The 26,726-nt window shown below is 46.6% G+C and overlaps 2 protein-coding genes across 2 annotated transcripts; one reads left to right on the forward strand and one right to left on the reverse strand.

The window, feature by feature from the left end:
• Positions 1–264: 264 nt before the first annotated feature.
• On the reverse strand, positions 265–9,659 carry LOC133916297 (pentatricopeptide repeat-containing protein At1g62350). The gene is made up of 2 exons (XM_062359913.1): positions 9,285–9,659; positions 265–940 (listed from the first exon to the last, which is right to left on the reverse strand). The coding sequence occupies exons 1-2, from the start codon at positions 9,609–9,611 to the stop codon at positions 536–538; spliced, it is 732 nt and encodes a 243-aa protein (XP_062215897.1). The 5' UTR covers positions 9,612–9,659; the 3' UTR covers positions 265–535.
• Positions 9,660–20,378: 10,719 nt separating this feature from the next.
• LOC133916298 (abscisic acid receptor PYL4-like) lies at positions 20,379–21,464 on the forward strand. The gene has a single exon (XM_062359914.1). The coding sequence runs from the start codon at positions 20,531–20,533 to the stop codon at positions 21,167–21,169; it is 639 nt and encodes a 212-aa protein (XP_062215898.1). The 5' UTR covers positions 20,379–20,530; the 3' UTR covers positions 21,170–21,464.
• The last annotated feature ends 5,262 nt before the right edge of the window (positions 21,465–26,726 follow it).

Raw genomic sequence — 26,726 nt, forward strand, 5'->3', positions numbered from 1 at the left:
AAAATTAGTGATCCACCAAGAGCCAAGAGAAACATTTACAACCGATTTGATCTGCCAAAAGAACCATGAGAAATCTGATGTGCCAAAAGAGCAACGAGAAATGGAGGCTTTCCTACGATGCATAGAAGAACAAATAGTTGATCAGGTGGGCAATTATAATCTTATCGTAGATCTTATGATGGTAACTCCAGGAAGCATTGAAGCGTAAAGGTAAGGATGTATATTTCATCAAACGATTCAAATCTTGAATACCTCGTCTACATCTGACAAGCTAATGGAGGACTCTAATTCTCAAGCTGTAGATTAACAAACATTATTCACCAAGACAGAAATTGGTGATACACCTAGTTCTTGAGCAGGGTAAAATAACTAACAACTGCATTTACAACTGATCTGATCTGCCAAGAGAACAAAGGGAAATGGAGCTTTCGCTACAATGCAGGGAAGAACCACAAGTTGATCAGGTGGCCATTTAATGATCTTATGATGTAACTCCAGGAAGCCTGGGAACATGAACGTAAGGATGTACATTTCATCAAAACTTGAATTCGTCATCTACATCTGATAAGCTATCTGGGGGATCATATACAATCATATCAGGGAAAAGTTCCAGGAAATCTTGTTTTATCTTCTCCCTCAGTTCGGGGTACGGAACCAGGCCTTTCAAGATGACACGGAATGGCAATGAGAGAGGTGGGTCGGGAGAGCTTCTCATGTCCTCGTAAATTTCCATTGCCAGGTCAATTAAGCCAGCGTCACAGAAGGCTCTCACAATGTCGCCATAAGTGTGCTGATCAAAGAGCACATCTTCAGACTTCAGATCTGCCCAGACTTGCCTTGTCTCGTCAATCTTCTTGTTCCTGGCTAGCATATATAGCATGTCTCGGTAGAAGTACATATCGGGACGGTACCAGATTTCTTTCCGCACAACACCATATATCTGTAACAACAAATCAATAGCTTAATATTGCAGACAAATGTACCAAGCTTCAAATATGAGTATATGACTATTTGTCATACACTGAATGCTAGGCTCTAGGAACATGGAGCTTTGGAAACATCCAACTCTAGAATGCGATAACAGCATAGGTGCGTCTCCAAGCTGGACACACTCCCCAACTAGAAAGGGGAAATTGAGGATTAGCACTCAGTCCATTGGAATTGAAGGCTTGCCACTTATTTCCATGGTGCACTATATAATTAGCCATTTTGGCCCTCTAATCCCATTCCATGTTTTTTTAGTCACTTTTGGTCCCAGTGAAAGACTCATATGCCCCTCGGGCTGAGTCGTACTAGGTGAAAAGGTGACTTGAGATTTCTTTAAATGATTAGGTGGTACTTAGTTTATCTTTTGCATATGAGAATTCAATAAGGCTATCAATTAATGTTGACATTCCTTGAGTTGCCTCATAAATTTGCCTCACCTCGTCTCTAGTGAGTAGTGACTTGGCCTCACACGGACATTTAGGTTGGTAAGCCTTGTCTAAAAGCATTGCTTAAAGGACAAAATGGTAAATCATATAATGCACCATGAAAAGGTACACAAAACTTCAGTTTCAACAGAATGAGCGGTAAATCCATAATCGGCACCCGAATAATTGGCAAATCCTTAAGATTCTACAATTAAAACTGCCTAATATATCAAAAAAATGAACAAAGAGGAAATAAGTATCCAAGTGATTAAGAAAACAGTAGTTGAATGGTAACAGGACAGATCTATCAGTAGTCTCTGAAAAGTGTGTTTCAACATCTATCAGCAAGACCAAGCCTCATTAAGTAAATAAAGTAATTGCTTCCAAGTTTAGCATACTCAAGAATAAAGTTATGTAATACCAAGTCTGAGACAAATTCTAGAGGACTCCAGCATTCCAAAATAGTCTGCCTATACTTCAGGGACCAAGTACAATTCAAGGAGAGGAAGGGATCGGTCAACTTTTACATAGGAGGAGATAGTAAAAAGAAGCTTGAAGTAACAGAATGTAGGCAAAGAAGATAGGAGTGCCTGGAAATTAGCGATCCACATGCTAGAACCATGACAGAAATCAAACATCCTTTACTAGTAGTATTACTATTTTCTTTTATTACTATCTTTTTCTTTATTTATTTCTCTTTGCTTGGTGTGCCTCTTGTTGGGCTGCATCTCTAGCCTAACCCAAACTTGCTTGGGACTCAAGGTTTTGTTGTTGTTATTGTTGTATACTTGAGGGGCCAAAGGGTGCGAATAAATTCTGAGTGATTGGACTATGCACTTAAAAAGTTAAAACCCCAGCAGGTTCATAGTTTGTAATGATAAAAAGCACCATAGCCAATCAAACTATTTATGCCGACAGAATGCTTCAAATATCATAATTGTATTAAGCAAGTTATTTAACACTCGAAAACACTTCAACTGCTTATTAGAAAATGCAATAAACCAAAAGAAAATCTTTCTGCAAAGTGACATTGTGGGACGTTACCTAAAGTTAAAATGAACTATTCAAGTTTTGGACAGCAATGAGCTAATGATCAGTCCTACTTTAAGCTAAGTACACAATGTCATCTTGGTTTCTGATAAAATAGCACAAAACGCCCAAAATACCTATTTTCAAAAGAATAGAACATAGCTAGCTACACATAACAACACACTACAGTGTGCTTAGGAAGAGCACAGAGGAAATAAAGAAGCACAGACATCCTTAACTAGGTCCCTAATTCGTTGTTGCAGCAGGCAACTCAAGTGGAGATAATGCATCAAATTTGTATAGTTAAAGGTGCTGTTTAGTCCTCAGAAAAAGTAAAAGCCGGTAGTTAGTGACGTGATTAACACTTGCATTCTACATTATAAGCAACATGTTGCATAAATACAGCATTAGCATCCCTGCTCTACAATTCAAATAACACAATGCATGCACAAAGTCTACGCCAGTGCAAATGAAGAGTCATATCATCTACTAGTTTTTTTGAAATGGGAAGGAATTCTTTCAATTGATTAAAGGAGATGACGAGTTCTCAGCCCCAGACTGGGGGCTAGGGTTGGATAATTACAACATAGAAGAAACCCACGTTTAGTCTAAGGCCCTGCTACAAGGTCTGGACGAGCAACTTCCTCTGATCTATGTCTGCTTTAGTCCTATTTCCCCCTTCTTGAAATGTCAAAACTGATTTTGAAAAATTCTCCTGTTTCAGCGGAGGCCATTTCAATGCGGATAGCACATCAGAACTACCATTTCCTAGACCAATATGCAAGCAACCTGACAACCCAATGCTCTGAAGGCATTCCAGTTTCGACCTTGCAAAAGTATAGCGAGCAAGAGAGAGAGAGAGATTTGGGGGAAGCCACACCCAGCGGAATGCCTGGGTTCCATTTATATAGGGCTCATGAGAGCAATTAGAGGAATTACAGCTGCTAGGATATGTACCACAATTAGAGGGATACGTACCAAAAATCATATCGCTAACATCCCCTGCAGTTGCGGCGGGAGGGGACCGGACACAGAAACTGGACCAGAAATCAAGGAACAGTTGAGTCAACAACCCTTTCGTCATGATGTCGGCGAACTGGAGACTAGATGGTACATGTAAAACACGAACGTGAGCAATGGAGACCTTTTTGTGCACAAAGTGAATGTTGATCTCGATATCCTTGGTTCGTCAATGTTGGACGGGGTTAAATAACATGTAGACCGCACTCACGTTGTCGCAATAAACGAGAGTAGCAGTCCGCAATGGTAGATGAGGCTCCTGAAGTAGCTGTCAAAGCCAACAACATTCAGCAACCGCATGGGCCACAACGCTGTATTCCGCTTCAGCACTAAAGCGGGAGACTGTAGTCTGACGCTTGGACGACCACAAGACCAGGTTGTCTTCCAAGTAGATGTAGAAGCCAGAAGTCGAACGACGAGAGTCAAGGCAACAAGCCTAATCCGCGTCAGAGTACGCGGTGAGAGAGGTAGCTGGTGTAGCATGGAGGTGAAGACCGAAGCCGAGCGTGCCCTTCACATACCGCAAAATGTGCTTGATGAGCGCAAGATGGGATTCACAAGGAGTATGCATGTGAAGACACACTTGCTGAACGACGTAGGCGATGTCAGGACGCGTCAGAGTCAAGTACTTAAGTGCACCAGCAAGACTCCAATACTCCGTCGGGTCCTTGACTGGATCGCTAGCCGCAGCGAGCAGCTAAGCCTGAGTGTCCGCGGTAGTCATGGTTGAGTGACACTCAACCATGCCGACGCGCTGAAGGTCGGCAGCGTACTGTAGCTGAGACAGGAAAAGCCTAGATGGTGACCGACTCACCGAGATGCTGAGGAAGTAGTGGAGATCACCAAGGTCCATCATGGCAAATTCATCGTGGAGCTGACAGGTGATACGTGAGAGAAGCTCAATGGAAGTAGCAGTGATGACGATGTAGTCGACGTATAGTAGCAGGTAGGAGACGTCATTGCCTTCACGAAGAACAAAAAGCTACCTATCGAAGAGGGATGTCACGAAGCCCAACTTACAAGCATATGTGGCGAACCGCTGGTACCAAGCGTGGGACGCCTGCTTGAGACTGTATAGGGACTTCTTGAGGTGACAGACGTGCCGAGGTTGAAACAAGTCGACGAAGTCAGACGGTTGCTTGCAAAACACTTCGTCGAGTGTACCGTGGAGAAAAGCGTTCTTGACATCGAGTTGGCGAATCGGCCAGGAGCGATAGGCAGCGATGCTCAACACAACGCGGATGGTAGCTGGATTCACAATTGCGCTAAAGGTCTCGTCATAGTCGATTCCCGGCTGTTGAGAGAAGCAGCGAACGACCTAACGAGCCTTGTAGCGTGCGAGGGAGCCATCAGAGTGAAACTTAAGATTGTAGACCCACTTGCTAGAGACGATATTAGCACCAGTGGGACGAGGGACTAGAGTCCAAGTCTCGTTGTCCATGAGTGCAGAGTACTCATCGAACATAGCTTGACGCCAATGGGCGTCCTGAAGGGCGGCGCGGTACGTCTTTGGGATAGGTGAAGGCACACTATGGATGGCGAACATGTTGAGCCGATCGACAGGGACGACAATCCTGTCCTTGGCACGTGTCTGCATAGGATGTGGGCCGAGTGCTGGCCTGGCGGAGGTCCGCGGCACATGTGTCGTGGTTGGTGCTGCAGTCAAGCCATCGTGATCTGGTGCCGCAGTCAAGCCATCGTGATCTGGTGCCGCGAGTTAGGCACCGGATGTTCCGGTGGCACAGATGCGAAGTGCGTCGGATAGTCCAGTGCCACTACCAGTGGCGATGATCGGTGTCGCGCATGGCGTGACGGGTGTTGCAGGGCTCTGGATGGCCCTGCCTCCAGAGCCTGGCTGCAGCTAAGGGCCGAGGGGGTCGCGGACCGCCTCCCCTGGCCTCGCCATTGCCTTCACCTCCGGTAACTCCTCCGGCGCATCATCGCGCGGCTTCGGATGACCCTGCCTCTAGAGCTCGTCTGCTGAGCTCTAGGTGGATCGCTTTCAATCGAAAATCTGGAACAAATTTGGGGAGGAGTTTGAACCGACATTGGATAGAAAAAAGGGTATATCATGTCTGGCCACATGTTCGGAGGATCGCCATACACTTCGATCCAAGAAAAAACACTTATCGATTCCAAGGATTTAGTTATATTACTAAAACTTGCACATCCAAAGGACACTTATAGAGAGTAGCACCGACATACAGGAAACAAATCTTGAGAGAGCAAACTAGGAGGAGAAAGAGTACAAGGTGACAAAAGAAAACTACAAGCCCTAACAAAGACCGCGCATGAAGCGATGTATGTGCTTCATCTGAGGTCTACCGCTACGAAAGCTGATGCAGCAGCCAGCCCCCGAGCTGTCGAAAGACAAAGACGAGGACGAAGAGACCTCCTCCACAGCCCTCTTTCTCTCCTCCTTGGCCTCTTTTTCTGTCTGGGCCGCCCCTTTCTTCGCTTCTGCCTTCTCGTCGATCTCCTTCATCAGGAGATCCCAGTTGGCCTCCCCTTCATCGTTGAAGATCGATGATCACGACAGGAGTGACCGCTCGGATTGGAGATTGAGCCGAAGCAGCGGGAGGCAGCCCCCTCTACATGGATGGAAGCACGATGGTCATCGGTTCCAACTTTGCAAGCACTGACTCTAGCCTTGCAAGCATGCCCGCGAGATCGCTCGCCACCGGAGGTGCCACGACAGGCGAAGCCAGGGCAGACGTCGGAGGTGACGAACCAGTCAAGGCCATCGTCATTTCCGACGATGAGAAGGAAGAGTAATCATCTAGGTTAACCCCAGTTTTTATAGCCGAACCCATCAGTCACGCACGCCCGGGGAAGAAAACATAACAGTTGTGGGCGTCGCTTCGCGGCACTTTCCATTACTCCCCTAGGGGCCCGTGGCTACATCCTAGTCGATCCCCGTACGCGTGGCAACATCCTACAGCGACACCCTGGTTTTTTACGCACGTCTCGTCGCATTTATGGCTCGAGCCTCTTTTCGGCGCGTGCAAGGGCTGTGAGCACGAGACCCCCGGCAAACCCACATGTTACCTGGTCAACTGCACCAGTGTCACTTCACGTCCTTAAATACTTGGAGAAAAAAAAGGATAATACCTTGCTTCCACATATAATCTCCATTGCGACGATTGAAGTGACAAAAAGACTCACCATCAGGGGGGCTGAAAGGCTCACTCCGGCCCCCACATGGGCCTGGAGCGCATACCTCCATCACAACCTTGACAACCTTCGGCTCCAACAACGGCCATGCCTCTAACCTTCACATAGGCTCTGAAGCCCAGGGCAACCAAGTAACTCCCTCCGGACTACATCGTCTTTGTCAGAGCCTCGCCACCATCACTTGCGGTCACTATGGACAGACTCCCCGATGACGAGGGGTGATTCAGGAGGTCTTGACTACGAGACTAGGCTGGAGCTAATTCCTTCTAACATCTGCTCAACCCTCCGAACCTCGGGGCCAACGGATGAGGGGGTACTATTAGGGGAAATGCCTCAGCCCATAGGCATTACCAGAGAGTTGCCATCTAGTGCTACTCTGGAGCTCTATGGCTCCGGGCTCCCCACAGAGACTGTAACCTTCGGAGGCCTTAAGAGCTCATCAGGCCGTCCCTTCTCCAGGCAGGGGAGGCAGCTAGCCTCCGAAAGAAATATCAGCAAAGGAAGAACACCCCCTGCAGTCATCTGATACAAAGTGGCCGGTAGTTAATGCCAGTGCAAGTGGAGGTCATCCTGACACCAGGACAATATGGCGCCGTGCCGCAATTGACAATTGTCTCAGCATCGCACCCTTACGGTTACTTGCACCACTGTATTTACCATAATAGATAATATCTCTAGGTAGGGGTAAAAGTATTTTTACCAGAGTTCGGGCAGTGTAAGTTCGATTGGTCCTAGGTCCCTGCAGTATAGCGGTAACTTGTAGCGTTATCTCTATAAGGGCATATTTATACGTTTACACCCCGAATGGCACTATAAATACAGACCCCTGGAAACCAGACCAGATGACGAATCTTTAGACGATCAATACATTTGGTGTTCCTTCATCTCCACTTCTTCTCTAAGCTTGAGCCATTCGTGTGTGCTCTCGTCGCACTTGTTCGTGGAAGATATTTTCTTCTGCCAAAAAGGAGTGTCCCGAAAGAGAGACGAGCATGGAGGCGTCATTCCTGACCGTGACAAAAAAGGGGGAGGATAAGGAACGAGGAGACCGGAGGATATCATCGTTTGACGTCACATGCGTGGAGGCTCCGAAGTCGACAACCCACCCACTGTTCATGGTGAGATTGTTCAAGGTGGCTACGAGGGCAGCTGTCCCAAGAGGCGGGGGCGGAGCCCGCTGAGGACAATGACGACTGGTACAGAGGCATGACCATCGTGGTGAGCGCCTGTTGGGGTCTGGCACCGAGGATACCGGCGCCACCAGGAGCCGGAGTGGCCCATGTGTTTGTCCCGGGGTCGAAGCAAATCCAAGAGTCAGTGGGACTAGGCGCCGATGAGCCCGATCGGACACCGTTGCCACCCTTGGACGATTTGTTGCCGCCTTTCGTCTTTCCTTTGCCCTTGTGCTTGGCGGCGTTTGAGTTAGTGTCTCGACACGAGGAGACGGAGCACGAAGGCAGTCAAGAGGCGCTTGAGAGAAGTGCGGTAGCAGCAGCGGCCTTGGCTGTGTTCGCGATCCGCATCTCCTCGGCGAGGAGCATCGACCGAGTCTTGGCGAACGAAGGCAATGGTGTCGACATGGAGATGAAGGAGGCCGCCTGCGACATCCGCGGATTGAGCCCGCGAAGAATGTTGAGGACGAGACGACGATCCTCGATAGGAGAGTCGGCATCATGTAGGGTGTCGACGAGCCGTTTCTGCTCCTTGTAGTAGGTTGTGATGTTGAGATCACCCTGCTGCAAAGCGTGGAACTCGTTGAGGAGGACGATGGAGCGGCTCTCCTTGTTGTCGAGGAAGAGTTCCTCGGCGGTGACCCAAAGCACACGAGCGCTCATGTTCTTGTCGAGGATAATATCAAGAACTTTCGGAGTCATGCTACCGTACATGGTGGAGAGGACGGCACAGTCATCTTTGATACACACGGGATCAGCGGGTTGGGCGCCAGTCCCGTCGATGTGCGCTAGCAGGCCATGGCGACCGAGGAGGGCGTAGAGGAAGATGTTCCATTTGATGAAGTTGATGGCGTCGAGATCGAGGAGGACGGATATGGGCGCGCGGCAGGAGCCGATGAGCCTGGCGGTGCCGGAGGTGGAGGAAGAAGATAGGCTGCACTCGGACCCCATTATTGCAGCAGAAGGTGGAGTCCAATGGTGGAGAAACCAGCGGCGATGCCTTAGGGTTGCAAGCCTTGGAAGGAACCCTAAACTGATAACATGCAGAAGTAGAGAGAGAGAGAGATTTGGGGTTAGTCACACCCAGCAGAATGCCTGGGGTTCCATTTATAGGGCTAATGAGAGCAATTAGAGGAATTACAGATTTTAGGATATATACCACAATTAGAGGGATATGTACCAAAAATCCTATCGCTAACAAACCTAACCAGTGCCCTAAAATCTCCATTTAGTAATTCAAAGTTCAAGTTCAAACCCCGCAGCAAGCCCAAATTGCACGCTATTCCCCGGGGAGAGAGAGAGAGAGAGAGAGAGAGAGAGAGAGAGAGAGAGAGAGAGAGAGAGAGAGAGAGCTGCATAACTAAAACGTTTCAATTAGGTCGATTCTTCCACACTACAAGCAATAGTAAGCAATTGCAAAATGTAGTCATGGACTAAACAGTAAATCACACAGCTTTTATTGGGACGAGAGTGAAACCTTCATTGAGAGAATGACGTGGTCCTGGCGGAGCAGCTCTGCGAGGACGGCAAGGAGGTCGGTGCGGAGGAGCCGCGAGACGTGCGAGCGCATGAACTGCTCCAGGCGAGGGTGGCCCCCGGCCGGGGGCAGCGCCGCGAGCCGCTTGAGCTGCGCCACCGCCATGAGGCCCTCCTTCCCCATCTCCTTCTTCCTCCGCCATATCGACAGGCTCGGGCTGCACGCCGACGACGAAGAGCACGGCCTCCGTTGGAGATCAACGGCGGCGGCTGCCCGGGGTAGGGTTCGGAGGAGGAGGCGGCGGGGCGGGAGGAGACGGGGAAGCATTTGGGTGGGCCCGCGGGACTCAGACTGGACTCTGGAGTATCTTCTTTTTTCACATGGATTCCTGCTCTATTCCTATTCAAAATCGTTCACAGGTCAGTCCAGGAGGTTCTCACGCGCCAGATTGTTCCACGTGGGTTGGGCTGGATCTCGGCTTATCCAAACAGGTATGGTGAAAATGGGCCCGATTTTTTTTCGTTGTTTTTAACCAAACCGTTTTAAATACTAGGATTTAATATCGGATCGGATATTAGATATTTGTATCAGATATCAGATCAGATGGAGAGAGTTAGATATTTTTTAGATATTGGATATTTGAGAATAAAATTAGATATAGTCTAAGACTATCTCATAATTATCTGAGCTTATCTTTTAGAGTTTTAACTTTTTCATACGGAATCCGTTTGAGACGATCTTTATATAAAAATTATAGTTTTTGATGAGATTTACAAGTTTGTAGTTGATATATTTTTATTTAAAGTTATCAATTTATTAAAATAATTAATAGAAGCTTTAACCAGCATAATGAGTATTCGTAACTTCTCTAATTTTGTTCTAACGTAACTCTTTTTATGAGAGTATGTCGTTGATTTACTTATTAAATCTCTAATGTAGTTGAGTTGTAGATACATAAATATCGAATAATCATAACATATGCGATATATGGTTGTTACTTTTGCTCAATATAGCTGACATTATATGTATTTAACTCGTCATATATTTAATTTATATTGATCCATATTTATAACTGAGACTATTTATATCTGTATCGGAAACTATATGTGTGTTATTTTGATTCCGATAAAAAAAATATGACGTAACTATATTCGTCATCCGATTCCACCTACAAACAAGCCGTACACGGCCTTGTCCTGTCGTTCGTTATAAAGTATGAAGCACAGGATCAGAACAGTGGCAACGTTTATCTGTCTTTGGATTGGGCCTAAGTCTCACGATCGTTGCAGGCTGTAGGACACTCGAAGCTCAGACGCAACTAAAAAGTCCGAGTAAAGCATCCCCTCAAAAAATATATAGCCCGTCCCCTCAAAAAAAAGTCCGAGTAAAGCAGAACAGCCCATCTAAAAAAACGGATAACAGCCAGCTACAACCACTGGCGTGACTCGTCGTCGCTCGTGAGCTGCGAGCAGTCCTCGTTCCAACGAGCACACCCCACTTGCATGCTCTGGTGGGGGTGGTGGTGGTACCGCAGCGAAGGCTTCTGATCCAAGCAGCGCAGCGTGCCGCGATCGCCGGGCGGGAAACAGGGTTGCGGGCTCGTGATCAGCAGTGACGCTGCGGTTGGCGCAACTGGCCGTGGGTGTAGGCGTACTACTGGCATCTCAGAAAGCGACGCGCGGCTCCCACTTGCTTGCGTCCCCTCGCTCGCGCCCTTATCTCGTCCACCAGCCTTGTGCAAGTGGGCTAATCTCAATTTGCAAGCTGATTGATTTATTAGTCTGACCGCTTCAGCTGCAGTAGTTTTCGCCAACGCAAATATGGTAGATTTGAGATATGCCACTGCTACTTTAGACTTTCAAATGTGCCATTACATTTTTTTTGGACCAAATTGGTCTTCATGTCTTTATTCCTCCTCCCCTTTGATTCCCTTCTTGTAGCAATAATATTCTCCTCGTAGGTCAGAATTGCCCCACCGACGCCTAGGTTCATCATTTGGTCGGTGGATCCCCACCATCCCACGTCTCTCTCTCGTCAGCTCGGGGACGACAGCAGCACTCGAGCCCCTCACCATCAACCGTCACCACCAGGATTGGTCGTCCCGAGTGCAGTGCCCCTAGATCCGGCCATCCTAGAACATGGCTTCTCCTTCAACTCTAGCGTGGAGCTGGTAGGTGGAGGAACACACCACTGTTGATGCTGGAGACACATTGTAGCACCCGTTGGCTACTGGACGCGCTACCAGCTGGACCTGGGTCGATTAGCCTTCATAGCACTACTCCTCCTCTAACGGCAAGGGCTTCGAGGAACGCACCACCGTCGATGCTGGAGACACATTGCTGCACCCATTGGCTACTGGACGTGCTACCAGCTGGACCTGGGTCGATTGGCCTTCATAGCACTACTCCTCCTCTAATGGCGAGGGCTTCCACAAGATTTGCCAAATCTGAGGGCGACGACCATGGGGACAATTGAATCTTGGGGGTGAACGAAGAAAGGGAGGGGGAACAGAGATAGGTTGTCAACGAGGTTGTCGGGTCTAGGAGTCAGTGGGCATCATGCGCGATAGAGAGAGAGGGGGGGGAAGTGAGGTCAATAAAACTTTTGTTATTACATACGTCTAAATTCCACAAGTTTGTAATGGCTTATTTCTAAGTCTAAAATCAGTAGTGGCATATCTAAAACCTCGTATATTTGCAATGACATATATCGAATTAACCCAAAATTAAATTCACGAGTCTGAAACCCTGTTATTGTAGGTTTTGCTACAGAGTCCTAAGCGGGTCATTAGAGAGTTATTGTAGTAATTGTTGAGACTATTGAATCTATCTAGAGTAGACCCGAGGGACTTCTAGCTTATCAATTGAATCAAAAACCTAGGACTCGATCTATACTGAGAGACAGAGAGACAGAGAGGAGAGGTAGAGGGACGAACCTGATACCTCCGGGGTAGATGACCCAGATGCCTCCATCACGTTCGTTGATGGAGTCTGCGCACGGGCAGCGACGGTCGGGGACGGTGTCGGTGTAGCCGTAGACGTGGTGGAGCAGGGCGGTGCGGCTGGTGGCTTCCCGTCACTGGCTGCGCCCCTCTTAGATCGGATTAGGGTTAGGGTTTCGGTGGGGTGTACGGCTCAGTCGAACCTCGTGAAAAGAGCCGCCGGCCCCCACCTCTTTATATAGCGCAGGGTGACAGGGGCCCTCCAACCATAGTGGGCTGGGCGCCCCCGATCAGGGCGCTGATCAAGGGCCCAACTGGGCCGTTGGGTCCAGTTAGGGTTAGAGATCAATCTAACAATCTCCCCCTTGATCTCATTCCATCTTTCATTTTCATATCATTTACTTTTGTTCATTCCATTACAGATTAGCGCATAGAGCATGTCTCATCGTCACGGTCAATTATCGATAGATTTAACAGCTACAACACACCACTCTGTTCTGAAATAGATACTTAACTTTTGGGCCTTATTTTGTCCAGGAATTATAGGCTTTCCCTTAAAACCATGCCGGCTACATGTTCTCTGAACACGTTGGGTGGTAAGCCTTTTGTAAGCGGATCCGCGAGCATTTTTTTCGGTACTTATATGCTCAAGACTTATGACATGATCCCGGACTTTATCTTTCACAACATAATACTTTATGTCAATGTGTTTGGCAGCACCACTTGACTTATTGTTGTGAGCATACTGTACTGCTGGATTATTATCGCAGTATAACTTAAGTGGTCTATAGATGTCGTCAACCACCTTCAAACCGGGTATGAACTTCTTTAGCCAGTTCACCTGCCCCGTTGCCTCATAACACGCTACAAACTCGGCATACATTGTGGACGATGTAGTGACGGTTTGTTTTGAGCTTTTCCATGAAATAGCTCCCCCTGCGAGAGTGAATACATATCTAGACGTAGATTTTCTATCATCTCCCGCATAATCAGAATCAGAATATCCCACTATATGGAGTGAATCTGATCTTCTATACGTCATCATGAGGCCTTTCGTTCCTTGCAAATAACGCAAGACTTTCTTTACTAATTTCCAGTGTTCTGTTCCAGGATTGCTCTGGAATCTGCCAAGTAACCCGGTAACAAAAGCCAAGTCAGGGCGCGTACATACTTGAGCATATTGTAAGCTTCCGACAGCTGAAGCATATGGAACCGTTTTCATTTGATCGATCTCATACTGGTTCCTGGGGCATTGAAAATCCCCATATCTGTCGCCCTTGACTATAGGAGCAGGTGAGGGACTACATTTGTGCATACTGAATTTCTTTAAGATCTTCTCTATGTATGCCTTTTGTGATAGTCCTAATACCCCTTTACTTCTATCTCGGTGAATCTCGATCCCTAGAACGAACGAAGCTTCACCAAGATCTTTCATATCAAATTTTGAGGACAAAAACTTCTTTGTCTCCAGTAGTAGACTGACATCACTACTAGCAAGTAAGATATCATCTACATACAGGACAAGGAAGATAAACTTCCCATTCACAAACTTTGCATAGATACAATTGTCCTCTACATTCTCTTTAAACCCAAAATTCCTTATTGTCTGATCAAACTTCAAGTACCACTGTCTTGAAGCTTGTTTCAATCCATAAATGGATTTCTTTAGGCGGCATCCCATTCGTTCTTTTCCTTCCATGACAAATCCTTTCGGTTGTGCCATGTAAACATTTTCCTCCAAGTCCCCGTTGAGAAATGCCGTCTTTACATCCATCTGATGTAATTCTAAATCGTAATGTGCCACTAACGCCACTATGATTCTGAAGGAATCCTTACATGAGACTGGAGAAAAGGTCTCATTGTAATCAATCCCTTCTCTTTGCGTAAAGCCTTTTGCCACAAGTCGCGCTTTATATCTCTCTATATTCCCTTGGGAGTCAAGTTTGGTTTTGTAGACCCATTTACAGCCTACTATTTTGGCTCCTTTAGGAATTATTTCCAAGTCCCAAACTTTATTGGCATTCATAGATTTCATTTCATCTTCCATGGCCTCAAGCCACTTTGATGAATGATCACTTCTCATGGCTTCTTCAAATGAGGTGGGATCATCCTCCATTTGAAATTCTTCAGTGTTGTACACTTCATAATCAGCAGGAATAGCTGATCTTCTAACTCTTTGAGACCTTCTAGGGGCCTCCACATTTGGCACATCTTCTGTTTGAGGCTGTTGTTGCTCCCCCTCATGTGTGGCAATAGGTCTTACAGGATCCTGAAGAACATGTTCCTCATCGTCATTCATTATTGCCACAGGTGGAATAACAACAGGTGCTGGCACCACAGTATCTTGCATTGTCGGTGCAGCGACAGCAGGTAGTGAGAAAAATGGCTCATGAATCATCGGAGTGGGTGCATACACCCGCTTCTCTTCAAGGTCAATTTCTCGAGCTACCATGCTCCCCCTCATCATTTCATCCTCTAGGAAGACAGCGTGTCTCGTTTCTACAAACTTTGTATGTCTGTCTGGACAGTAGAAACGAAAACCTTTTGACTTTTCTGGGTAGCCAATGAAATGGCAACTTACTGTTTTGGGATCTAGTTTTCCAATGTTTGGGTTAAATACTTTAGCCTCAGCAGGACTCCCCCACACACGTAAGTGGTTTAGTGAGGGTACTCTTCCTGTCCACAACTCATACGGTGTTTTGGGCACCGACTTACTTGGTACTCTATTGAGAATATGAATGGCGGATTTTAATGCCTCCATCCACAGGCTCAACGGTAAGGTGGAGTAACTTATCATACTGCGCACCATATCCATCAGGGTACGATTGCGCCTTTCAGCTACTCCATTTTGCTGAGGTTCGCCCGGTGTAGAATACTGGGCAACTATGCCATTCTCCCGTAAGAACCTTGCAAAAGGTCCAGGAACTTGGCCATATGGGGTATGCCGACCATAGTATTCCCCCCCACGGTCGGACCTGACTATCTTAATCTTTAAATTGTGTTGGTTTTCAACTTCTGCCTTAAATATCTTAAATTTATCCAATGCTTCTGTTCTTTCTTTGATTGGATAAATGTAGCCATAACGGGAGTAATCATCTGTGAATGTTATGAACGAATCATAACCATCCACACTCTTTACAGGAAACGGACCACAGATGTCTGTATGAATAATCTGTAGAATTCCTGTGCTTCGTTTGGCATCTTTCTTAATTTTCTTTACATATTTTCCTTTTATGCATTCTCTGCATTGTTCTAAATCTGAGAACTCTAATGAAGGAAGAATATCATTCTTAACTAGTCTTTCTATTCTCCCCCTCGAAATATGGCCTAAACGACAGTGCCATAATTTCGACGACGCATCGTGAGTTCTCTTTCGTTTTCTGTTCACATCCGCAGACGAGGATACATTCTCATTGTCGCACGCAACGTTCCCATCATCGCATACAACATTCACATCATCACGTAGTGATAATAAATAAAGCTCATTTTGTAAGATAGCAAGACCAACACATGCATTATTAAATGTTATCTTACATTTGCCATTTCCAAAATGGCAATCATATCCATCATTGTCCAAGCATGAAACACTAATCAAGTTTCTCTGTAAAGAGGGAACATAAAGTACATCTCTAAGTAAAAGTGTGAAGCCATCAGCAAGCTCTAGAGAAAGATCGCCAACAGCTTCAACATCTGCTCGGACTCCATTTGCAACTTTAATGTGTCTTTCTCTTCTTTGCGTAGTCCTCGTCGAACAGAATCCCTGTAAAGAATTAGCAACATGAACAGTTGCACCTGAGTCAATCCACCAAGTAGATTTCGAATACTGTACATACAGAGATTCATTTATGAACGTAATAATGTTCTCACCTTTCTTTGCCATGATCATCTTTAAGAAATCAGGACAATCTTTCTTATAATGTCCCGTCTTCTTGCGATGGAGACACTGGTTTTTCTCCACTGTGAACTTATTCTGCTGAGGCTGATGTGGACCTTTTCCCTTTGACTTTGAGGAGGAGTTAGCATTATAATTCCTTTTCTTGTTGTCTTTTACATAATTGATAGTGCCACCATTGGCAGCTTTTATTCTCTCCTCCTCTTGCACACACATAGCCATGAGCCTCTCTAAGTCCCACTTCTCGGGCTGTATGTTGTAGTTGACAACAAAAGTGTCAAACTCTTTTGGCAAAGAAGCAAAAATCAGATGGATAAGGAACTCTTCCTTGAGAGCCAGATCCATTGGTTTCAGCTTAGATGCCAAATTGCTCATCCTTAGTATGTGCTCTCTTACGCCACCATTTCCAGAGTACCTCTCTGTCACCAGCTGCTTTATCAGCTGGGTAGCATATGTCTTTGAAGAGCCAGTGAACTGACTCTTTATTCTATCGAGGTACTCGGTGACCGTGTGATACTCTAGGATTGAGCCCAAAATTGCAGGCTCAATCGTGTTCTTTATCACAGCCAAACATTTCTTGTTGGCAGTGAACCACTTCCTATGCTCAAGGTGATAGGACATCTTTTGGGATTCAAAATCCCTCTCTTTAGTTGCCCAAGCGGCATCAGTCTCGTTTGTCTCCCTCACCGGTGCGACAGGTTCAGTGGGACACGGTGAGGTGACTACCCAGTCCACCTCAGCCAAGATGAAGGCCAGGTCTATCTTTTTCTTCCACTCCGTGTAGTTGTCACCTTTGAGAGTGGGGATCTCTTTGATACAACTCATCAAATTGTATCCGCCTGAAAACACAATTCATATACAGTGAGAACATAAATAATAACAACAATTGCATGCCTTGATTTCAACGTTGGTCAAAATTAAAACATACAACTGTTTATACATTAAATCTACATCACCGTTGGGCAGAAATAGAATTAATGCATGATTAAATTCATTATAATATTGCCATTAATCAACGTTGGTCAGAATAACAACATTATGATAAACATATCCATTTTTCAAAATTAAATTCTCCCGTTGGTTCGAATTTAATAGTGAAAATAAAATCTTTAAAATATGCAGCGGAAAAATTGAACTCTTTTCATGAATTTTACCCACAGGGAAAATTATTATTATTATTATTATTATTATTATTATTATTATTATTATATTATTATTATTATTATTATTTATTTATTTACTTTTTGAGCCAATTTGCATTTTCAATTCCTTTTCGGCCCAAAACGGCTCGGCCCATCTCGGCACCCCAGCCCGGCCCCTCTCTGTCGCGCGCGCGCACTGCCTGCCTAGGCCGCAACGTGGGCCTGGGCCGGCAAAGTGCCGCAGCCGCGCGCCCCGCCTGGGCCGCGAAGTGGCCCGTTCAATCTCGGCCGTCCGCGCCGATCCGACGGTCGTCCGTCCGTATCGCGCGAACAAAACGGCGCTCGGCCGGCGACGGCCGAAACCCTAGCTCACTCGCCCCTCTCTCTTCTCTCTCTCTCTCAGCCGCAGCGGAGCACGAGCGAGCGAGCGAAGTCCGAGGACTCAGCGCCGTCGCCGGCCCTCTCGCCGGCGAGCGCGCTACCCAGCGGGTGAGCACGCCGCCGTCGAGCGGCCTGGCTGCGGCGCCCCTTTTGGCCAGAGCCCGGCGAGCAGCACCCCGGCTCGGCCTTCTTCTCCCCACGCGCCGGCGAGCCGCGCTACGGCGGTGTCAGCAACGGCGAGGTAAGCCTCCAAACTGTTAAATCCGAGCAGCAGAGAAGCAAAACGAAGGGGAAGAAGGGGAAGGGTTTCACTGTGCTTCTTCCCCAGAGAGTCTCTGCGGATTCTAGGGTTCGGCCTTGTGTGCCGAGCCCTCCTTCTCTTCTTTCTTTTACCCAATTAGGGTTAGGGTTACACCGAAACCCTCTGTTCTTCTTAGACCCGCACTGGATCTAACCTTCCACTTCCTTTTCTAATCGATTCTAGCCCTTGTCGAGATCTACACTAGCAACCGAGGCTCTGGTACCATTGTTGAGACTATTGAATCTATCTAGAGTAGACCCGAGGGACTTCTAGCTTATCAATTGAATCAAAAACCTAGGACTCGATCTATACTGAGAGACAGAGAGACAGAGAGGAGAGGTAGAGGGACGAACCTGATACCTCCGGGGTAGATGACCCAGATGCCTCCATCACGTTCGTTGATGGAGTCTGCGCACGGGCAGCGACGGTCGGGGACAGTGTCGGTGTAGCCGTCGACGTGGTGGAGCAGGGCGGTGCGGCTGGTGGCTTCCCGTCACTGGCTGCGCCCCTCTTAGATCGGATTAGGGTTAGGGTTTCGGTGGGGTGTACGGCTCAGTCGAACCTCGTGAAAGAGCCGCCGGCCCCCACCTCTTTATATAGCGCAGGGTGACAGGGGCCCTCCAGCCATAGTGGGCTGGGCACCCCCGATCAGGGCGCTGATCAAGGGCCCAACTGGGCCGTTGGGTCCAGTTAAGGTTAGAGATCAATCTAACAGTAATAGCATGTAGTGCCCGTATTACAAATTCTTGACGTTCTGGACATACCTCATGAATTTGCTCAATTAGTTGTTAGGTCTGTGCACAACGTTTTGTGGTGTGCGCAGACATCTACTTGTATTCATGAGCTCTTCCTCAACAATTGTAATAACTTTGATGGTTAATTAATAAAGCGCTCTCTTTACTCAAAAAAAAAACTTTTAAAGTAATAAATATAGAAATCATATGTGTAGTTTTGTTTTGAAATGCACTTTCATAATATCATGATTTTATTGAGTTTAAAAATATATTATAATAAAAAATAATAGTGAAATGTATAATTTAAATACCTTGTCATTGCCAAAACGTCAATACCTGTGACTAGAGGGAGTAGCAACATAGTAACACGTTGATTAGTAGTAATGCATTTATGTTCTTGCATGCTCTTCCATTAATTTATTGGCTGAGCTCGTGTCTTTGTTAAAATTGTTAGGGCAATCAATTAATCATCAGCCTTTATTGAAGGCAGGATCGATCATGTGCATGGAAGTCCTGAAAAATCTTGTGGTACGCTATATTTCTCCTACCGTACCATATGTATCGATCATGTGCGTGGAAGAAGAACGCTCGGTGGAAGAAGTAAGCTAATCCATCGATCATGCTATTTTATTTTTAAAAAAGGCAAATTTTGTGCTATTTTATGTCATAGGTATAGGTACTTGCTAAAGTGTCGCCTTGCAAAATGTTTGCCGTGCACAATCATGGCTGGAAAGAGACCGTGTTGCCAGCCTTGTCGTAAACACGTTGTCAGGAATTTCCTTTGGGTTTATCGTGGTCCATGCATATGATTCAGTTTTTTTTTTCGCACCTATGCTTATCTCACGGTAGATGAAAACATGTAAACACTATTACTGGGTTATATTTAGTGATTCATGTTTAATTAAGAAATGAGATTATCTGTATATACGAAAAAAATCAACACCTGGGCTACACTATTGTAAGACAAGTAGAGTTTTTTGTGTGCGTGGGTGGGGTGGGGTGAGATGATACAAGAACAACTTTAATTGGTGGTCCTTTCATCTGAAGAAAAGAGCAGCGGACAAGTTGACGACCGTGCCAACTTTAATTGTAGCATTAGTTTTTAGTTGGTGAAAGATTAATAATCATAAAGGGAGGGGATCACGACGACGGAAAGCAACAAAGATAGTGCAAGAGGGGTTGATCGATATAAAAATGGGCACCTCCAGTCCAGGGCAAGCACAGTGGGGATATATAAACTCATCTCAACCAACTTGATGCCCTACTTGCCTCACCCATTCTATGCTCCACTTTCATTACATCACTATTACTATCAGTTGAAAAATCTTTCGATTAAGTCATATTTCACCGGCCCAAACACAATCCCCTCTCGCACTTAAATTAATCACCCCGGGTTGCATCAAGACTTGCATGTTGCGTTTGTTGCTTGCGCACTTGCTTTTTTTTAAAAACAAAATACGTCTTAAGAGATGGAGTACAATGCTTCATCATCAGATTATCCAAGCCTGAACTAATTCTATATGAAACATGCCGAAGTCGAAAAAAACACTGAAAATACAAGCTCCCCATGCAACTTGGCCAAATTTCTCATAATTAAACTCCACTTCAAGAAAAGTTAATTAATTAAAGAGCAAACGCAATTGAAGTGATCACACAACTAGATATATATAGGCAACAGTAGTACAAGCCAGGACAAGTTGGCGCCCTACGAATATATATACGCCTCTACCGCAACAACCTCTTCCCACCATCCCCCCAGTGCCCACACCGCCGCCGCAAGAAATTCCACCGCGCGGCGCACGCACGAGAAGAGAAGAGGAAGGCAGGTAGCAGCAGACCAAGAGCCAGCGCAAACATGCCGTGCATCCAGGCGTCCAGCCCCAGCATGGCGCACCAGCACCACGGCCGGGTCCTGGCTGGCGTCTGTGTCGGCGTCAGCTGCGCGGCTTCGACCGCGGCAGGGATGAGGTGCGGGGCGCACGACGGGGAGGTGCCGGCGGAGGCGGCGCAGCACCACGAGCACGCGGCGCCGGGGCCCGGGCGGTGCTGCTCTGCGGTGGTCCAGCACGTCTCGGCGCCCGCCGCGGCGGTGTGGTCCGTGGTGCGGCGGTTCGACCAGCCGCAGGCGTACAAGCGGTTCGTGCGCAGCTGCGCACTGCTGGCGGGCGACGGCGGCGTGGGCACGCTCAGGGAGGTGCGCGTCGTCTCGGGCCTCCCCGCAGCGTCCAGCCGCGAGCGGCTCGAGATCCTTGACGACGAGAGCCACGTGTTCAGCTTCCGCGTCGTCGGCGGCGAGCACCGGCTCCAGAACTACCTCTCCGTCACCACCGTCCACCCGTCTCCAGCCGCGCCCGACGCCTCCACCGTGGTCGTGGAGTCCTACGTGGTGGACGTGCCGCCGGGCAACACCCCCGAGGACACCCGCGTGTTCGTCGACACCATCGTCAAGTGCAACCTCCAGTCGCTGGCTAACACAGCAGAGAGGCTCGCGTGAGGCCTCCGTGCACCTCCATGGGTAACCGATCGATCGTTTTTCCGGGCCGGAGGGAATAAGGGATGCGTGTTTCTTCGGCGCGTGAGCCTTTTCCTTTCTTCTTTCTTTGGTTTCTTCACATTTAACCCCCCTTTTTCTCGTTGTTGCGAGACACACACCCCTCCCTCCCTTGTCCAAAAGATTCAAGAGATGACAAGTATAATCGATAGAGATTTCAGTTCCGGTACATGCTTGAATTGATCTGTACATATGTTCGAAATATAGATATTGTCTCTGGAAGGCCTAAATCGCACAAGATTGTACATATGCCCTTTTGCAAGTTTTGATCTCTGTGTACCATATGTTCATGTGTAGCAAGATCTAGTGCATCGAACACAAGCGACGAAGAACAACATTCCCGTCTGCCCCGCTTCCAATATCACTTGCGCGATCAAGCTTGTTTGCGAACGCAGCGACAACATATACACAGAGCAAGCGAGCGTGGCTCACTCGAACCTCGGACTTGTACCCATTAAAAGACCTCTAATGAAGGTCCTGAGAAAGAGATCCGGTGCTAAAAAACAACATATACACAGACCTGTTTGTCGCCAGTGGCGAAGCTAGCGTTTTAAAGACGACCACAGTGTCGGTGGTGTGCATGTTTGAGCCAGAGGTGCACAAGAGATGAGAATTAGTTACTAATCACTGAATTTTTGTTTTAATTCTGATGCCAGTGCACTCGGGTCCATCTATGTAGCTTCGTCCCTGGCTGTTGCTACTCTAATGTTCAGTAATCGATGCATAAAGCTACACAAGGAAGCACGAATGAGCATTATGGCATACATCTAGCTGCCAATCCATATGCATATGCATTAACGAGCAGAGATCGTGCAGCAAATCAACGTTTTTAGATCAACAAGCACAACAAAACGGTCCCCTCGATTTGATAGTTCATCTCGATCCTCCGATCCGCGTCATGTTTGTGTATGACTTCATTGCAGTTATGAATTTGCTGTAATCGAAAGGGCCGATGGCGGAGAAGCAAAAAAGATCATTCATTCATTGATCCCAGAGGAAACCCGGCCGTGCCGATTGATTAGTCAGAGCCGTCGCTCGTCAGATCCTTTGTTCGTCGGTGGGGGAAGGACAAAACTTAGTTGGACGCGAAGGGCACCGTGGGAAGAACCCTTTTCTGAGACTAAAGTTTAAACCCAGGGTGCCGGACGCAAATGTGCCGCCCACTTGCGGCGCGTCACGACGGCTCGAGCTGTACGGAAATAATGGCATCTGATCATGTATTTATGATTTGAACATAATTTACAATATGATATATAATAAAAAAATATCATAAATTTATAATAAAAAATTTATAAATGATGAAATAAGAAAAATATAAATTATCTTAGCCACTCCCTCCGTTTTTCAATACTTGTCACTTTTGGTCAAACATACATACCAAGGTATAATAAAGGTAGTCCCAATTTTAAATGTAAAATAACAAAAATGCTCTCAAAAACTAGCTCAAATATTCTAGAACCTACCGTAAATAAGTGAATAAGAGATATTTTGTAAGGATAAAATTGAAAACTACATTTTAAAAAAGTGAAGTGATAACTATTTAAAAACAAATAAAATAGTCAAAGTGACCATTATTGAAAAACGGAGAAAATATTAATTAGATTCAGATATTAAATATACTAGACAAGGCCTAACGTCTCACGATCTGTAAATTATTAAAATAAGAAAGAAATATAAATTATTTTCTCGAGCTGTACTGCCTGCCGTCCCTCTCCGCGCCAGCCAAGCCAAAGCCCAACTTGCGCCTGTTGCTTCATCCCGTCCCTCTCCACATCCCACCGGCCGTTTCGACGTTACTACTTGCACCACATTTCGTATTGACCGCCTGGTATGATTAATTACTGTTAATTAGGTTGGATAATAATTACAGGCTCCCCTGCAAGTTGTGCGCTACTTGCACCACATGTACGTGACACGAGTAAATTATGTGCGCAAGTGGCGCAACTTGCATGTCGGATCGCCCCCTTAATTACCCGGTTGGTTGAGGCCTCGATCTCATCTTCCTTTCGTCGACCGGTTGCGTGGGATTATTTTTGCTGGGTCCTTCCACTTGCTTCTGGAACGGTCTCGGCGGGCTATCGGCCGGACTGGACTTGTTCTTCACGGGAACCTCCATTAATTTCCTTTTGGGGTTTTGACAATCGTTGGTCAAAATCAGGGGACACAAGAAGCCAAATATTTATAAGTATCTTACCTGGGATTCGTGGCATCGTGATCGGGCTATGTTTCGACGCGCGCGATCTACCGCGTTCCCAAGCAAAGAATCAGAGCGGTTCGTGGCTGGCCGGCTGTGCGAGGAGACGGCACCGGCGGCGATACGGATGATGAACACAACGGCTCCGATTAATTTGTTGATGAACAACGATCTGTGCCAGCCAACAAGGGAAATAATTTCAAAGGAAGCGTACTATTCGCGTACTTGAGAAATCGTGCCTACTGTGGTCCGTACATGAAGCAGGCTAGGGCGCTGCGAACAAACACCGTACATCTTTTCTGAACGTAGGACGTGCAATGAAGTCATAAAACGCACGCAGCAGGTTAGGCATTTCAAATCCTGCGTTCCAATTGGCCGGCCGAGCTAGCTAGGTCGGTCGGCACCGACAACTAGGGTATCTAGGCCGCGGGCCGGTATGCATGCATGATCTAGCTGTACTGCTAATCTGCTATAGCCATGGCCGTGTGATAAGACATACTACGATCCAGTTGGGTTTATCAGGTGCCATGCATTTGTGCGACTCGAACTCGATCGTCTAGTTCATCGAACATACCCTAAAACCATAATAAAGCCCCAACGATTGCTAGCTCTCCTTGTCTTTTCGCTAGCTAACCTGTTGATATACCGGGCTGAACGTTGCTGCTGTGCGAAGTACGGCCTTGATCCAGACGCGAGTGCAGGCCTGTGAATTTATTTAAATAATATAATTTTATTAAAAATGGTAAAAATATAATTCAAAATTGGAAAATTGCACATATATGTGTCAATCTACACTACAATTGTCGGGTATGTTTTATCCGCAATTAGAGCGCCGACTAGCCCCTTATCGGTAACTGAAAAGCCTATCGATATTCGGTGTGCTGACTAGTGGTGGGACAGGAAGCTATGTCGGTGCCACACAGGTTGTTGGCGTGCGTGTAACACTTCTCGGCCCTTCCAGGCCCTTCCATAGCCGAGAAGCTGCCATGTAGCGTCCAAGTGCTGAGAGGGCCATATTGGCACTTCAATTGCCGAGAAGGCCATATTGGCACTCGGAATGCAGGTATGCCTTGGGTAGTTATCGTGAGCCGCGACCACCTCTCTCTCATGTTCACTTTGTTTCCGGAGAGAAGAGCGGCAGCAATGGTCCAGAGAGCAAGAGCCTGCACGCGAGGAGAGAGAGGGCGATGGAGGAGAGAGAGGGAGAGGGGCGCGAGGAGAGAGGGAGAGTTATGCGGGAGAGAGGGAGAGGGCTACAGGGAGAGAGAGCTCCTTCTACCGTGAGGTTTTAATTGTATTTACTATTTTTTTATCAAAGTAGTAGAATTAGAAATAGAAACCATGTGAAATGCATCACGAATAGATTGTATATTAGGATATATTTAGGGCAGCTTACTATTACCTTATATTTAGGGTTAGTTTTAGCTGATTTTTTAAAATAATATTATTTATTGGAAAATTGCAAAATTATAACTCAAAATGGAAAATGTGCATGTGTTTGTGTGTGTGTGTGTGTGTGTGAGAGAGAGAGAGACTACAATTGCCGACTAGGGTGTTATCGGTAATTGGAGTACCGACATCCCATTTGGCACACGCGCGGAGGTGAGACGAGCTCCTATCGACATCGACAGGTCGTGTCGGCATACCAACTGCCGACATGTCCCTCTTGTCCTGGCCCTGTAGGCGAACAGGGCTGTCAGAAGGCAGTTGCTTAGCTAACAAACATGTCAGCTGTTGCAAAGCTGAGAGGCTTGTCGGCAATCCAAGTGTCGACATATCTGTTTTTAGTGTTTTTTTGAACAAAAATACATTTTTTTGCAACAATACAACATGGCTAAATAATAGAGGATCATGATTCATTTATTGTGAAATACAACAAAGGGTCTACAGACTCGAGCAGAGATATTTCCCTATTCTTGCACGCTCCGCTTCATGCTTAACCTCTTCTTAGCGACGATGGATAGCCTAGTGCCTCCGTAGTAGCTCCTCTCGCCTTTGTAGTTCGTCCTCCTGCCTCTTAAGTTCCGCCTCACGATGCTGGCGTTCCATGTCCCGCATGTGAAGGTCCTCCTCTTGTTGCTTGCATTCTTGTTCACGCTAGTGATGTTCTTCATGCCTTACATGACATGCGTCCTACCTCTGTCGTGCTTCCTCCATCTTGAGGACGTACTCACCTTTTGTTTTGGCCTCTGTAATGTCATCACCGCCATTCTGGGGGTCACAGTGTCCATTCATTGCATGAAGCGATAAGGTCGTAATTGATACAAGTGTCATTGGTAGCATGAATTCGGATGTCCGTCGATGTGGCCATATATGGTAGGAGGTACCTCATGTGCCTAGACTTAGACCCCGATTTCATGGTAAGATTCATATTTTTCTGATTTCCAAACATCAGAATTCATGCTACCAACGACACTTGTATCAACTATAGCCTTGCCGCTTCATGCAATGGATCGATACTATGAGCCTCCAGAATGATGGCGATGACATCACAGAGGCCGCAACAAAAGGGGAGTACATCTTCTTGATGGAGTAAGCACGCCAGAGGTAGGAGGTACATCGTGCGAGGCGTGAAGAACATCACCGACACAAACAAGAATGCAAGTGACAAGATGAGGACCTTAGCATGCGAGACATGGAACGCTAGCATCGTGAGGCTAAACTTAAGAGGCAGGAGGATGAACTGCAAAGGTGAGAAGAGCTACTATGGAGGCGTCAAGCTATCCTTCATCGCTAAATGGAAGTTGAGCGTGAAGCGGAGCGTGCAAGAAGAGGGAAATATCCCCGCTTGACTTAGTAGACCCTTTTTTGTATTCCGTAATAAATTAATCATGATCCTCTATTATTTAACCATGTTGTATTGTTGCCAAAAAAATGTCGTATTGTTGCAAAACACACTAAAAACAGACATGTCGGCACTTGGATTGCCGAAAAGCCTACATGTGTGTGCCAAATGGGATGTTGGCGCTCCAATTGCCGACAACAACTTAGTCGGCAATTGGAGTGCTGACTGACACCTATATTTGTAATTTTTCCATTTTAAATTATATTTTCACAATTTTTTAATAAAATAATATTAGTTAATGGGTCGAGTTCCATGGGTTGGGTCTTTATTTGTGTTTCTTTGGGATGGGTTGAAGCAGGTTCAATTAAAAATCAGGTTGTGTTGCTCTATTATTAGGTTGGGTTGGGATGGGTTAGGGTTAGACATTATCACCAGGGTGATAACCCGTGGGTTGAACCCATTGGTTGGACCCAGTCACCCGCACCAGTGGACACTGGTCCCCGACTAGCCGCCGCCTCCTC

The sequence above is a fragment of the Phragmites australis genome, chromosome 4 (genome assembly GCF_958298935.1).
Source record: "Phragmites australis chromosome 4, lpPhrAust1.1, whole genome shotgun sequence".
In the NCBI taxonomy this organism is placed as follows: domain Eukaryota; kingdom Viridiplantae; phylum Streptophyta; class Magnoliopsida; order Poales; family Poaceae; genus Phragmites; species Phragmites australis.

What these genes read in the sequence shown, in the direction of transcription:
- LOC133916297 (XM_062359913.1), bottom strand. Translation starts at nt 9,611, where the DNA reads ATGCTTCCCCGTCTCCTCCCGCCCCGCCGCCTCCTCCTCCGAACCCTA. An exon ending in ACGTCATTCTCTCAATGAAG is followed by an intron (nt 941 to 9,284) that starts GTTTCACTCTCG and finishes TTGTTGTTACAG; the next exon opens with ATATATGGTGTTGTGCGGAA.
- LOC133916298 (XM_062359914.1), top strand. Translation starts at nt 20,531, where the DNA reads ATGCCGTGCATCCAGGCGTCCAGCCCCAGCATGGCGCACCAGCACCAC.